This window comes from Mycteria americana, chromosome 10 (assembly GCF_035582795.1).
Source record: "Mycteria americana isolate JAX WOST 10 ecotype Jacksonville Zoo and Gardens chromosome 10, USCA_MyAme_1.0, whole genome shotgun sequence".
Classification (NCBI taxonomy): Eukaryota; Metazoa; Chordata; class Aves; order Ciconiiformes; family Ciconiidae; genus Mycteria; species Mycteria americana.
The window spans coordinates 24,321,437-24,336,606 of NC_134374.1; the positions used below are offsets into that span (position 1 = coordinate 24,321,437).

Sequence of the window (15,170 nt, forward strand, 5' to 3'; positions counted from 1 at the left end):
GCGCCTAGTCACAGCATCCAAACTCTGCACAGGGTTAAATAAAAACAAACAGATCCACTCCTCCCAAAAACCAGTATAAAACTAAGATAACTCCTGAACATCACAAATATGAGAGCGGCAGGAAAAGCAGACCAAGGAACCAAACACACATTGCATTATCCTGCAGCGATCACCAGGCTTCCAAGACCACCTGGGAGAAGGAAGTGCAAACCCCAGCGCCTGCTTAACCAAAACTGCCCAAGGGTCTGGAATGAACTCGTGCTGTACTGGCCAGGGCATCTCCAGCAACTCCTCTTATCTGAGCAAGGTTAGCAGGAAAGCAGAAATCTATCAGCAAACCTGTTGTCACAGCTTCTGAATTTTCCCTCATTAATCATTATTGACATTCGCAGCGTTAGTTGTCTGGCACAACTCAGGCAGAACAGCAGAGAACTGTTAGCTTCAAGAAACCTCATGCAATGTTCCCACTTGTACACCAACAAAGCTGTTTGGGTTAGTGCCAGTACCAAGTCCTGCACTTGGTCCATCCCCGGAGGGAGGAGATGCTGTCCCACCACTGCCGGCCCTGGGATCAGCCCCACAGCCACCTGCTCCCCACCCAACAGCCAGCACATGGGCCCTCTGTCACCCCTTCATGTCCCCTTTTCCAGGCAGTGCCAGCCGGGTTAGCCACAATGGAAGGTGAACTCATTTGTGCTCACCCCCTCCTTCAGCCCTGGGATGCTCAATGGGCAACTCAGAGAGGACCTGAGCAGAGGGCAGCCTCCAGCAACAGCCTCTTCTCCTGGCACGACTGTTCAGTGTATTGACGGTGCCTCTACAGCCTCAGCATCTCACCTTAGTCTCTCTGCTGTACTCTCTTATCTGAGGCACGGAACAGCCTCGGGAAAGGGGAGCTTTTGCTATGTGGAATAAAAAAAACTTCTTAAGTCTAAGCTACCTCTGTCACAGACTCCTTGAACAACTTTGAATGCACCCTTTGCCTCTCAGAGCTTCCTTTCCTAAGTTGTTAGTCAGCAGGAATAATTATTTTTTCAAATCACTGCTTATTTACTTTGTTATTTGGGTTAGGGATCATTTCTGGCTGTTTCTACAAACAGTATCAAAAACACCGCAGCCCAGCCTCATAGACAGGCTTTACGCCCTGACTATAACGCAATTTAACACACAGAAGACTAATCTCCAACAAGATAATCGGGCTCAGTATCACATGAGATGCAGAAAACTCTCTGGAACATGACATATTCCTAGATATTCAAAAGTTCTCAATGTGGCTGAGAAAAACAGGGGGAAAGGCACTGAGGGTGCCACTGAAAACATGACTACCTGCTCTAGAAGCTTTAAAAAGGGCTTTAGTCCTGAAAGTCTGGACCTCACTGCCTTTGTCAGGTTCTGAGTCTGTTTTTTTCAGCCAGTCTCCCTCTGAAAGCCAGAGCAATTATTCCTCCTTTATCTTCATTTTCATAGAGGGTTCCAGGACAGGTCTTAGTAGTCCATGCAATGTTGGCAGCAACTACACCCTATGACAGCTGGTGGCTGTTGTGTTAGGTCAGTTAAAACAAAACAGCACAGGTCCCACCTCGTTCCACCCTGAAACTTCAGTCTCCACGGTCTGCAATAGCACTTGGCTAATATTTACTGGGGAAGCAGCCTGAGAAGATAGCCTTAGATCAACACGCACCCTAGACAGCAGAGCGCTGCAGTTTGGGGTGTTTATTCAAACAGCTGCTCATGTAATTATTTTTCAGTACCTGTGGATTTATGCTGGAGATGAGGAGCCCTGCATGGCAAAGAGAATACAGAGGAAAAAACGTGTTTTGTTTTGTTTGTCTGACGAGAGCTGAACTCTGGTTAGGAAAGGAGTTAAACGCACAGACAAGTATTGCACAAGGCTCCTGTGGTTTGCAATAAAAAGAAGGTTTATTTCCTGTATGGTTTAGCACACAGAGAGACTAAATTAACTGACAAGACTAAAAGTTTACAGCATTAATTGCTGTTTCACTGCCTTTATACTGCCAGGCATTTATTATCTTTAAATAAAAAACTACTTTAAGAAGAAATATAATACGACCTCAGGGATCCTACGCTAAATCCAGGTGCTTCTGTTCTGTATTACTTTCCATTGTTGAAGAACTCGTATAACACAGACATTATTTAGCAAAAGAGTCTTTTTGATGACTGCTATTCTAAAAGTAAATGAAACAAATTTTTCAAGATAAGAAAGCTTTTTTTCCTGAACTAAAATACCTAAATATCATAACACAAAGGAAGAGGGGATTAAGAGAAAAGCTATGGATTAAATACAAGTTTTTCTCCTCTTTCCAAAAAGAGTCAGGCTATATTGGGATAGAACAGCAGGTCCATACAGCCACACCAAAGCATCCCAGAGACAAAAGGTTTAGCAGACAATACTTTGTATCAGCACCAGCTTTCTGACCAGTTAATTTGCCTGGGTAACATTTCCAGTGCACATCATCCTGGGGGGCCCAGATCCCCTCTTTATTTTAGTGCAGACTTGGACAAAATATTGTAACTTCAGAAGCTGTGTCTTTAAGGGGGGGAGGAAGGGAGATAAGTAGAAAGCTCACAAGAATTGGCCACATTGCAATTTCTAATTCTTTCGGTAGCTGAAGCAATACAGGAGTTGGCCAACTTCTGCTTGCAGTAGCCGGGAAGGCCAACGCCTGGGGGTTTGCTCTCAAGAGGACTTCTCAGGAGACATCCTGAAGTCATTCTTTACAGGAATTTAAAACATTTTCCAATACAGTAAGGTCCTTCCCATCAACAAGCTATTCTCACCCACTGCACAACTGCAGCCCAAAGGGAAGTGCCACCTTCCACCCCAGACCAAGGGCACTCATCTAGACGCTGCCCATGCCTCCGTGGCAGGCAGGGCCACCAACAGAGCCACGACCTGGAGGCCACTCTGCAACCCCCCACTGTCTTTTCTAAGTTTCTAGATCGCTCTTGTCACCATGGTATCTGCTTGCTTTTTTTTTTTAAACCACAAGCTTCCTTCTGCCTCCGTGCAAGCTAGCATCTGCATACCATGATCAGAAACTAAGACAAATACACACTGCATTTTAGTTTTTAAAATATTAAGTCCCCCAGCTGTTTATTTGCTGTAGGATGGAGTTCTCCAGGCCTGGGCAAGCAGCCAAAATAGCTTCATTCCCCTGATGTTCTTCAGTCTCAGCCTAATGCTCAATGGCTGGCAGTGTGAGGTGATGGCTATCCTAACGCCTTCCAAGCTGCTAATTTTGGTCCCCAATCATTATATGGAAGACATAGCTGTCTGTCCAGCTGCTCCTCAGTTTACACAGGTGTAAATTCCTGGAAGGAACATTCCCCGAGATAGCTTTATGGACCTACTTCGATCTTTTCACAGCATGCACAACTCAAACCTCAGTCCTCTGCGGGTGGAGCAGAGGCTCTCACAGCTACCTCCTGGTACATTTTAATGGGATGAAAGGAAACAGAAATTTAGAGAGAGATTGCTCAAGTACAAAGGTTTCATGGACTTGGCCACCACAACCATGAGACTTGCTTATCTGCATTACAGGGTGGAAAGGAATTTCCAGTTCTTAATCAGGATTATCAGGTCACTAACAATTAAGTTTGCAAACCTGCCCCTTTTTATCTTTTTATTTCTACTCACATATATTGTATTTCCTGCCTAGGGGGAAAAAAAAATCCTACATGTATTATCCATAAATCAGCTTCACTTGAATTTCATTTCTATCCATGTCCAGTGAGGACATTTTGGGATATATTTTTAGTTCATTCATTCTGCTCCTCTCCCATTCTGCCAGTTGCTCTGCAGCTGCTGCTCTGGCTGAGTTTGTAACATGTGCACAGGAATGATCTGGGATAAGCAGCATTAAGTATTTCCTAAGGAGTAAAATCTTGTCCTGCTGTAGTCTATGGCAAAACTCCCAGTGACATTAGCACAGCCAAAGGTTCATCCCATGAGGTGAATACAGATGTGCTTTTTAAACCTGCCTGGAAACTACTACTCCCATAAAAATGTGGTTTTATGTGAAAAATATTGTTATTTTCCCCAGAGGCTGCCTGTTTTCTGTCTACATTGGGCTTTGCCAGTTTATTTTGCCCTATGCCTACGGCAGCAGGGGTTTCTGATACACCTACCTTATTACCTAGGTCTAAACATGATGTATGTCAGCATCTGCTGTTCATGCTGCAAAATCATGTTGGTTTTGGAATCACCTACTGTCTGTATCACCAAATGCTGATGTTCCGTATGTAAGAAATGCTGAGATTGTGACCGGTGGTGAGACGCATGAAGAACAGCCATGTTCATCCTGCAAGCTCTCATTCACGTTTCCCTGTCCACCCAAGAGCCCAGGAAAACAGAGTGACGTTTCAGCTTTGCTTAATGGAAACCCTTCCCCAGTCATACCCAAGCACAACGTCCAACTCAAACCTTGGACATAGAAGCTGTATATCACCTGGCAGAGCTTGCTTCATGCTGACTCCCCCAGTTACTAACACCCCAATCCCGATCTGGATCCCACGGTGCATTTCATTATATGTAAAATAGAAGATCTAATGACAAGTCTTCCCTATGCAAAGTCTTACTCAATGTCCAAACCTTGAGATTTCAGTGTTTCTCTCAACAGAAGTTTTGAGCCTGCCAGCATCTACTCCATAACAAATAGCTTCATACAACTTTTCTTACAGCCTTGTCCTCAGCTCCTGACCTGAACTGCAGTTGTTCAGAAGGAAACCAAAAGGAGAATTGTTATCAACTTCTGCTTCCCCCCCCCCCCCCCCCCCGCCCCAGTTTCTAAGATACAGGGGACAAATATAGTTGAGTTCCTCTCATATCTACAGTCTCTCGCAGCATCTCAGAGTTTGAAAAAACAGAGAGAGGTAAGATTTCAGTCGCATTGGTATGTCTGAATTTAAAACAGATAGAAAATCTGTTTACATTTCAGAGGAAATTTCCAGTTACACCTAAATGTCCAGAGCCTTCTAATACTTTTACAAGTGCAGGCGTTTGTAATAACTACCATATCAAAAACAAACCAACACATCCCAAATGCACACATATATTCTTTATTCTTTTCCATCAAACATTTTTCCTGGACAACACGTTCTTCTATTTTTAAATGCAAACTGTTAACATAATTTTGGGAGCAGAGTCAATTTCATCTAAGAACAGCTTTATTGGGTTAGATCCAACACTTGTCTACCCCAATATCCTGTCTCTACTGGCCACAGATCCCAGGGAAGAGCATGCCAACAGATTGAGCACAGAGGGCTACACCACATTATACTTTCCCAGACTCCAATAATCCGCAGTTTTGAGTCAGAGGTGTAGTAATTATGTTTAATAGCCCTTAATAGACTTTCCCCTTTAATTTGTCTCCCTGCTTCCTGAGCCCATGCAATTTTTGCCATACACGACGTTCTCTGGCAGTGAGTTCCTCCATAAAACTACATGTTGTCAAACAAAGTACTTCATTTATTCTGAACCTGCCACCTGCTAGTCTCACTTGCTCTCCCCCAGTTGTTGCGTTAGGAAGTTATGGATAATCATTTCCTATTTGTTCTCCCACGCCTGACATGGTTTTACCACTTTTTGTACTTTTTCAGCTTTCCTTCTTTCTCAACTGCAGAATTCGACCTTATTTGGTTGTTCTTCCTACAGTGATCACCTCACCCTACTTAATATATTTTCTCACTTTTTTATATCATTTAAAGACAACAATTCCAGTCTATTAAAGGTACAGACTCACCACAGATTTATACAGTGGTATTGTTTGTTTGTTTTTTTCCTTTGTCCTCTCCCATCCTAAAAACACCTGACATTTTGTTTGTTTTTTATGACCACTTATATGATATTTTTGTGGAATTACCTAGTATGGCTCAAAGACCTCTCTGCTAAACAGTATTGGTTAGTTTAAACCTCACTCTTGCACAGGACAATGATTGTTTCTTCCCACTTTCTCACCCAGGACACGTACAGGAGGCTGCTCTCGCACTGTGCAACCTCATTTCACCAACAGCCTTGCCACCTCACTCTTTCTCCAGATTGCTTAGGGTACAGCACCAATCTCTGTAGGATCTCCTTCTATCTTCAGCATATTGCAAAAGCTGCCTATATATTTCAAAGTCTTGATTGTTATCTGGTTTATGTAACTGGTGTGTAATCAATTACATAAACCAAAAAGAAAAAAAAAAATTAAAAATCCTTTCCTCTTATCCCACAGCAGCTTAGTTTCTTCACAAAAAAGAGATTTTTAACCTGGCCAAAGCTTGTCCAAAACTCTCTAGAAGGCCAGGGATTCAACATTAAGGGATCACCCTTATTCATATGCTCAGTGGCTGCTCCAGGTAACTCAGCTGTGAGGCATGGCTTTCTTCTCCGACAGTGTATTGATTCTTCCCCCCATTCTGTCTCTGTCCACGTGTCCGCTGGGAAAAAGTCTAACAAAGAATAACATCAATTTGGCTAGCACAGGAAGACAGCTTGTAGCTTCTGGATTTCCCCAAGATCCTTTTTTAAACCTCTGCAATTCAAACAATAGGTCCCTCAACAGGTAATAGTTAAAATTTTATGCTCAAGCGCCTTTATAATTTAAAGCAAGGCAGGATTCACGTAGGGAAAAAGAGCCCCAATAAAACTAAACTTCAGATACTTAATTAAAGAAATCAAATTGCCAAATCCACTTCTCACAGGGGAAACTAAGCCCAACAGGAAGAAATTGTAAGTCAGGATGCAAAGACTACTTCAGCTGTGTCCAGACAGCATTAACTTCAGTCAGTCCACAGTTTGATGTTAATCCTTCACGTTTTCTTCTGGTGGCTTAAACCTCTGTCTCACTTTACTAGCCTCCGAATTTCAGAAAACAGGCCTTAACAGTCAGCTGGAGGTGCTGTGCTGGCAAGGACGTGCTCCTGGACAGAGGCTTTTTTCTGGGACAAATAATAGTAGATAAGGGTTACAATTAAAACTCTTCCAGGCTTGATTAAATATCTGACCAATGAAAGTGCTTTCAATTTAATCATAAACTGAAGGTCTCCCCTGCATATGGCTGGGCTTAAACAAATGTCATTAACACTGTATTTTCATGTTTGAGTAGAAACATTCTTGAATAGCATAATATTGATATAAGTTGTGGATTTGGTTCAGGTTTCCAGATCACTGATTTGAGCCAGGAACTACGATCAGTGGTTCCAGGGCAGCAGCTCAAGGGCTGGAGAGCACGAAGAACAGCTACGTAAGACAGAGCTCATCTCTCTCTGGCTATGATGATGACGCATCCTTAGCTCTTCTTTTTATCTTATAGGGGAAGATTTTAGTTCTGTTTTGAGCGTGAACAGATGAAATCTATCAATGTTTGTTTACTTCCATTTGTCTCATCTCTCCTCGAATCCTCCTCTTCTGGGAGGAATAGGAATAACCTTGCAGAGACTCTTGGTTTTGGCATTCTCTGCTCTTTACACGCATGCCAATTCACTGACTTCTACAGGAATTTTCTGAGTGTAATTTTAATACCTCAGGACAAGAAAAGTTACTTGCTCAACTCTACAAATACCTATTAAAAAAGCACCAGTGCTTAGCGCTGACATGACACTGTATGGATCATATCTGAAAGTGCTGAGGTTCAGGGTTCAAGCAAAGCCAGTGCACGCTGATGGCATTCAGCTTCTTCCCAAAGTCAGTCTTTTCTCCCCAAGCACTGCATGAGAAAGACATAATCCTGATGTACCATCTCAAAATAAACAGTCACACCTGCGTATACAATCTACAGATATTCTCAGCAAAAAGCCTTTCCCAGCCTTAACTGTGGAGTATAATTTCCCATCTTTCTCGTGCTGTCAGAAAACTGTTTTTATTTAAGCACAGTAGAATGGTTTTTATTTTGATATATTAAAACTATTGCAACAACTGCAGCCAATTTAATCTCTGGCTCTATTAAAAATTTGAATGTAGTATTTTAAGAAAAATATTTGACTTATCTAGAGTTTGGAACAATGACTTTAAAAAAAACAGCCCACGAGGCAGATGGAACGCATCCTAGCTAACTGCTTTGCTAGATTCACGTTACATATTTTGTCTTCCACCCTGAGAGCTCTAATTCAGAACAATTCATCCCATTTTATTGAGGGAGATTAAGTCTGGTTAACACTGGGTATCCAAAAAAGTACTTCATGCATGTTATGTTTACACAAAAGACGGGTTTAAAAATCAATACCAAGCCTACTAACAAGTCAGTTCTCACCCACAGTATACAAACTGCATGAGCTAAGTATCCCAAAAATATATATACACTTGTGAGATTGTTTTTAAAACTCCAGATGCAGCTTATTTTCCCCATAATGCGTGGTTTTACCCAAACTTGCACTGTATTACAAGGCTATTTATAAAAGATTCATATCATTATTTTCTTCTCCTGTTAACTGCACTGATACACAACGCCATTCGGACCAACGGAAGTTTATAGCAGCTCCAGAACGTCTGCTGCCACTGCTCGGGGCTTCCGGGATGACAAATGTGACCACACGCATCCGGGCTTTGACAACACATTCGCAACCTTGAACACGACTTCAGAACAAAGCACACTTATTATACACACCGATAAAAATGCTGGATACAAAGAACCACCCTGCTGTAGCTGCATTTGCCCTCAGCAAGGCTCAGCACAGAGCCACCTCCTGCTACGGCCCTGCACTGCTGGGGTGGTCACACAGCAAAGCGCCAGCCGCTCAGAAACCTCAAAGCGGCCAAAAACACAGAAACAGAAAGCACGCAGACTTTACTCAATCTTAGGATGGCAATATTTGCATTTATTGTGATAGGCAGAGGAAAAAGGCCCTAGAGGGATTTAAATGCGAAATATAATTTTTTTATTATTTTTTTTTTTATACAATCTCCATCACTCCATGTATTACTCCACTGGGATTGCTTCAGAAGGATGAAGCAGCTTCACCAGCCCTCCCAAAGCCCTGAGTTATTGAACAGGGACAAGAGCTGATGGTTACACACAACTCTGCTCGTTTCCAGCCACTCTTCTCCAAAGCTGTTCTCAGTTGCAACCTGTAATGCTCTAGAAAGCACTTACCTCTGGCTATATATCCCCAGCAGCACCAGAAAGTGCTCCTGTGCCTTACTGGGTTATGTGGAGGAAAAGAAAAGTGTAATTGTGAGCAAATGTTCGCTCTCCAGACCACAGGCCACTTTCCTCTTCATTTCCTGGTGGGTGGGTGGGGAGAAGACCTAGATGCTTTCCCAAGCAAGAAAACAATACAAGAAAAACATGAAACCCCCCACATCCCTAACTTTGTGAATGAAAAAATAAACTAAAATTTCCTTTCCTCTCTAAAGCCATCCCTAAACAGCAGTGAGTCTGATGTGTAACATGGGACTCTGACACCAGTTCTGGAGATCATCTCTTATTTTTGCCGTGTCTGCAGTCGCAGTAGGAGGCGAGGAAGGAAAACCACCCACGCAGCCATCAAAACAAGTGAGGGGGGAGAGCTCAGAGAGATGAAGCATGGGCTGTAGACCACAGACACGAAGTTCCTGGCTCCGAGGACCAGTCTGGACACCAGGGATTCAATGCAGCAGTTTCCACGGCCCGCAGCGCCGGCAGCAGCAGCGGGAGAGCTCAGCCCACCATTTCTAGCACTGGCACTTCACTTCCATAGCCACAGCCTCCAAGTTTCATCCATACTCCTGGAGCTTGCAAGGGGACATCAGATGAACGAACATAATTCTCCCGGACAAAGTCCATAGTCAAGACCGGTGCAGTTGTTGGCAACAAATGCACGCTCATAAGACAGAAGAATTTAAACAGCTGGCTCCTTTCAACATGAGATCAATAAAACTGGTAATCCAACTGCCATCAGGAAGACGCACACAAGTGCTTCTGGTGCTGCAGGAAAGCTGGGGCAATCTCTTACCCCCAAAACAACAAAATGCCTAAATGCTAATGGAGAAAATCACAAGCTGGACTTGTGCAACTCAGCATCTTCCCTCCTTGTATCCTTTTTCTTTCAGGAGCAAAAGTCTAATTACTCTTTGGCCTCTCCTCCTTTCGTCTCTTGAAGGATTTGAATAGAAGTCTACAGTCAAATCACTCTCACAGCCTGCACAGTCCCTGCTCGAGTCAACGCTTGGGTGCTTCTGAATGCGGCATTTGCGTCTGTCATTTTACGTTCATAGCCTCCAACACTGTCTCATACTAAGTAACAGAGTTCACTTCAACTGTATGTCACGCAGAAAGACTCCTGGACAGAAGCTACACATGCATATTCCCACATTCGGTGTCTACAGCTCATCTTCATAATTACAATCCCCTGTGCGTCCTTGCCCCAGCCCACAACTCACCAGTACAACATTCACACTGAGAAAGATTAAAGAGAAAGGGCAACTTTCCACGCAAGACTTCCAAATACAGCAAGAAACTGGTGCTGTAGCTATTCCATTATGATTTCTGGGGTGAAATTCAAATAGGAGGCCAGACCAAGACTGCAATCATCATATTTTGGCCAAGTCCTTAATTATAAACTTCCAGTATATTCAGCTATCTCTGCTTATGAGAACCATGGCAATGAACCACCCCAAAGCAAAGTCAGCGTTACCTTTACCACACAGAGCACAAAGCAAACCCCATGACTGAGTACAAATACAGGGCTTTGCAATCAATGAAGCACAGCAAAGATAACACTGAGCACTAACTCCTTGTGCTACAAAACCCGTCAAGGAGCAGCTCGGCAGTCACACTTTCCACTGTAACGCCCATGCCCAGACTCTGAACAACACATGTACACGAGAATTAAGTGAACTTCACCAGAAATCCCTTGAAACATACTTGTAAAACGCCTCTGCTTGGACATGAGCTTCATACGGTTTTTTTCCTTCATACATATTTTCTCCTTACAGATACATACTACTGAATATAAACCTTATGGAGAACAGTGCCTTGGGGAAACATTTTATATACTATGATGTGGCAAATTATACTGCATAACGAAGTATGACTTTGCCAATAAAAGACCACAAAATGTGGGCACCCTCCAAGACTTACAGCCCCAGGCTGTGAGGTGTGAAGCAATCTCAACCCCTTTTCCCTTCAGTGGGAGACAATGCTTTCCAGAGTCTCACAAAAGCTTCACCAACTTACAGAAACAGGGCGGTTGTTTTCTAGGAAGGAGGAGATTTTATACTTATTTCTGGTTTGCTTCTACGCAAGCAAATTACAGAATCACAGAATTGTATAGGTTGGAAAAGACCTTTAAGATCATCGAGTCCAACCATAAACCTAACGCTGCCAAGACCACCACTACACCATGTCCCTAAGCACCTCATCCAAACGTCCTTTAAATACCTCCAGGGATGGGGACTCCACCACTTCCCTGGGCAGCCTGTTCCAATGCTTGATAACCCTTTCAGTGAAGAAAAATTTCCTAATATCCAGTCTAAACCTCCCCTGGCGCAACTTGAGGCCATTTCCTCTCGTCCCATCACTTGTTACCTGGGAGAAGAGACCGACCCCACCTCTCTACACCCTCCTTTCAGGCAGTTGTAGAGAGCGATGAGGTCTCCCCTCAGCCTCCTTTTCTCCAGGCTGAACAACCCCAGGTCCCTCAGCCGCTCCCCATCAGCCTTGTGCTCCAGACCCTCCCCCAGCTCCGTTGCCCTTCTCTGGACACGCTCCAGCCCCTCAATGTCTCTCTTGGAGTGGGGGGCCCAAAACTGAACACAGTATTCGAGGTGCGGCCTCACCAGTGCCGAGTACAGGGGCACGATCACTGCCCTAGTCCTGCTGGCCACGCTATTTTTGATACAATTACAATTTTGATACAATTAGCCTTTTAAAAACCAAAATAACACAGTGCGGGACGTCACTGACAGTACAGAGCTGACTTAGCAGGAGTGAGAGCCCTTTTAGGGCTGATGTTAGCCAGTTCACTTACTTTGCTGGAAACAGCTTTGACTCTGTTCCATCTCTCTGTAGCAACCTCCTCTGATGCGGATTTTCCATTCCCAGAGTGGGTTATTTCAAATTCAGCACCCAGAAAGGCTCCTCTGGTCCTCCAAGCGAAGTCTGTCTCACCAACGGCTTAAGACCCACAAAAACGACTCATTCCCATTGAGCACATTTCCCTCCGGATAGGTGTCTCTCTGTCTTACTTCAGGTTGAAACTTTGATTAAAATTCTTATACTAGAAAGAAAACAGCCACCCGGTGAGGTACTCGTCTGATCCCTGCCAACAGAAACACCCTCGGTGTACTCAGTAAACCAAAAATGTGCGAGTCCTGCTCATTACCACAAGATTACTGGAGCTGCACTAGCTTTAGACACAGGCATGAGTGTGTATATATATATATACACACGTCATAAAACTGGCAATTATGTGCATGTTACGCTCAAATTCCACAAAAACAGACTACGCCAACGCTATATTCAAATTCTACAGTCAAGGATGCACAAAGGAGTCTAAAAGGCAGCAGTAAGTCAGAATTGAGCCTTGTAACGTGTACAATCCACACAAGGACGAGACAGCATCGCAGAAACCACTAAGCTAATAATTAAAAACCTAGTTTAAAAACAGGAAAACATAGTCAGGATTGACATCAGTGGTTGTACCCCTGGAGCTCAGTATCACCATACAGGCAGAAATCAATAACTGCCATTAAGAGGTCACTGATAAAAATCTATAGCAACTGAATCAGTCAACTTGAAACTTATTAACAGCTGTATTAGAAAGAAAGAATTACTTTTTCAATTTGCTAATGACCACTTCTTTCCTTCCAGATGATCATTTTGTATAAACCCAGCAGAAATCTCTTTGGACTCCCATATGAATGAACTATGTGGGATTTCAAGACACTCTCCAGATCAGCATCAGATAATCATCTGCTTTTCACAATCAGCATCAGCACATCGATGTCAGCATTGACATCAAGATTAACAAAAACGACGCGGGAAGAGAGCGACAGCAGGGACACCCAAGGCACACGCTCCCGTGCCATCTGCACTCCATCACTGCCTCTGTCATTACAGCTAAACGAGGGGTTACAGCATCACGGCCATCAACGGCAAAGCTTACCAACGTGGTATTTTATGTGAAGACCGTAGATCAGTGACTGCACTCAACTGGAGAAGGAGAATTCAGTGAGGGTTTTTTTAATCTTCTGTACATCGCTGTCCTCTGAAAGTTTGGGAACCTGCACCTGAAGTACACAGCCTAACAGTGACGTGAAAGGTCATCACAGAGCCACAGCTTCGTCTCTTTATCTACTTGCAGTAAAAGTCACTGATCATTAACTGCAATAGCTGGCATTTTCTAAGTCTCTGGCATTTTGTAGTTCTCCAGCACATTCATACTTAGTGCAATAAAATCTCCTGTATTTTAGACTCGGAGCATCTTCCACACAGATCAAACAGAAATCAGACTATCTTGAGGACACTACTGCTCTGAGCTACATCTGAACCTAGGCACAAACTCCCAATATTTTTGTTTATTTGTTTTCCTTTTGAAAAATACAGTCTTTGTCGACTGAGCTCTGCCTACAACACACTGGGGCCGTAAGAATTGAAACCCAGTATTGCCACACAGCAAGAAACTGCAGCTACTCCGACAGCAGCCACACATGCCTGCCACCATTAATAATTCAATATAAGCAGAATAAACTCATCCAAACCGAACACTGTCAGGATGGGTGACACAATTTAGAAATAAACTACAAGTACAACAACAAAAGAAAAAAAACAAACCCAAACATTGTTGGCTTTGCCTTCCCAGTGCAGGACAAGGGGTGCGAAAGCATGCCACCCACTCGGACCTGCTAAAGCCAGCCTGGCCGCGGGTGTGGGAGCAGCACACAGAACTCACAGAACAAGCTGCGAAATCACGAAGGAAATGACATTTTATTTTGGACGGCCAGCTGCAGCACACGCATCTCCCTACAAGCGCTGGATGCTCCTCTCGGTCCGCAGAGCGGGGCGAAGCCCGGCTGCCCCAGCCTCCCCTCACGCTGCCCGGCCGGAGACCGCCGCTCCCCGGGCGAGGGGAGCCCATGGGAGCCCGCACCCGGCCCGGCCCCCCGCGCCCCCAGCCCCGCGCCGCCGCCCTCCCGCCCGGTACAACTTTCCCGGGGTGCCCCTTACCGCCGTGGAGCCGGAGGAGGAGGCGATGTAGACCTTGATGACCATGCTGGGAGATGTGGCGGCGGGATGCGGAGCCGGGCGGGTGGGTGTGTGCGGGCGGCACGGCGAGGCGCGGACTGGGGCTGGGGCTGGGGCTGGGGCTGGGGCTGGGGCTGGAGCTGGGGCTGGGGCTGGGGCTGGGGCTGGAGCTGGAGCTGGAGCTGGAGCTGGAGCTGGAGCTGGAGCTGGAGCTGAGGAGGCGGAGGCGGCGGCGGCGGCGGCGGGAGGGAGGGAGGGAGGGAGGCGGCGGGAGGCCTCGCCCCGCCTCGCCGCGCTCACTGGGCTGCCAGCCCAGCAGTCACCGCCACCCGGCCCGGAAGAGGGAAAAATGGTTTTTTAAAAAGAAAAAAAAAAAAAAAAAGAAAAAGAAAGAAAGGGGCGAGGCGAGTTCTCGACGAACCACGCGAGACGTGCGGGGGAGAGCGCGCCCGCGCCATGGCGGCGGGAAGGCCCGCTGAGGCGACGCGGGGGCCCGGGCGGGGCCGCCGCCTCAGGGAGGGGGGTGAGGAGCCGCGGGGCGGCCCCCCCATACCTGCGGGGAGGCAGGCGGCGGGGCCCGGGGCGGGCGGGAGCCGCGGGGGACCGCCATGGCAGCGGCCGCCGAGCCGGGAAGGACCCAGCCATCCCTGGGCTCCGCCGTTACTGCTCCCAACCCTTCAGCAGCTTCCCTCGGCTGGACACACGCCATCTCCTTCGCTCGAGCAGGGGGTGCCCCTTCCTTGCCTTGCCCTTGGTGTGAGAGCCCCAGGCGGCACCTCACTACCCCAGCGAGGCTGGAGCCAGCCTGAGGCTTCCTACCCACGGGCTCCCATTACCTCGGCCTGTCACTTGGAGGGGTGACAGAAGAATGAGTAGATGTTACTGGGCAATGACATTTAGAACTAAGAATTTCCTTTTAAAATCTATTCCAGCGTTAAAGTTACTGCCCAAGTGACCTGTCGGCCCATGCCAAAAGACAGACTGGGCATCCAGTCGAGTTCTTCG

At 45.7% G+C, this 15,170-nt stretch overlaps 1 protein-coding gene across 1 annotated transcript in view; it reads right to left on the reverse strand.

The window, feature by feature from the left end:
• The window catches only part of SH3BGRL (SH3 domain binding glutamate rich protein like), a 38,325-nt gene extending 23,981 nt beyond the window's left edge, over nt 1-14,344 (reverse strand). The window contains exon 1 of the mRNA XM_075513577.1: nt 14,148-14,344. Within this exon, the coding sequence (XP_075369692.1) occupies nt 14,148-14,192 (45 nt within the window). The 5' untranslated portion in view covers nt 14,193-14,344. The remainder of the gene's footprint in view (nt 1-14,147) is intronic.
• Between the last annotated feature and the right edge of the window lie 826 nt (nt 14,345-15,170).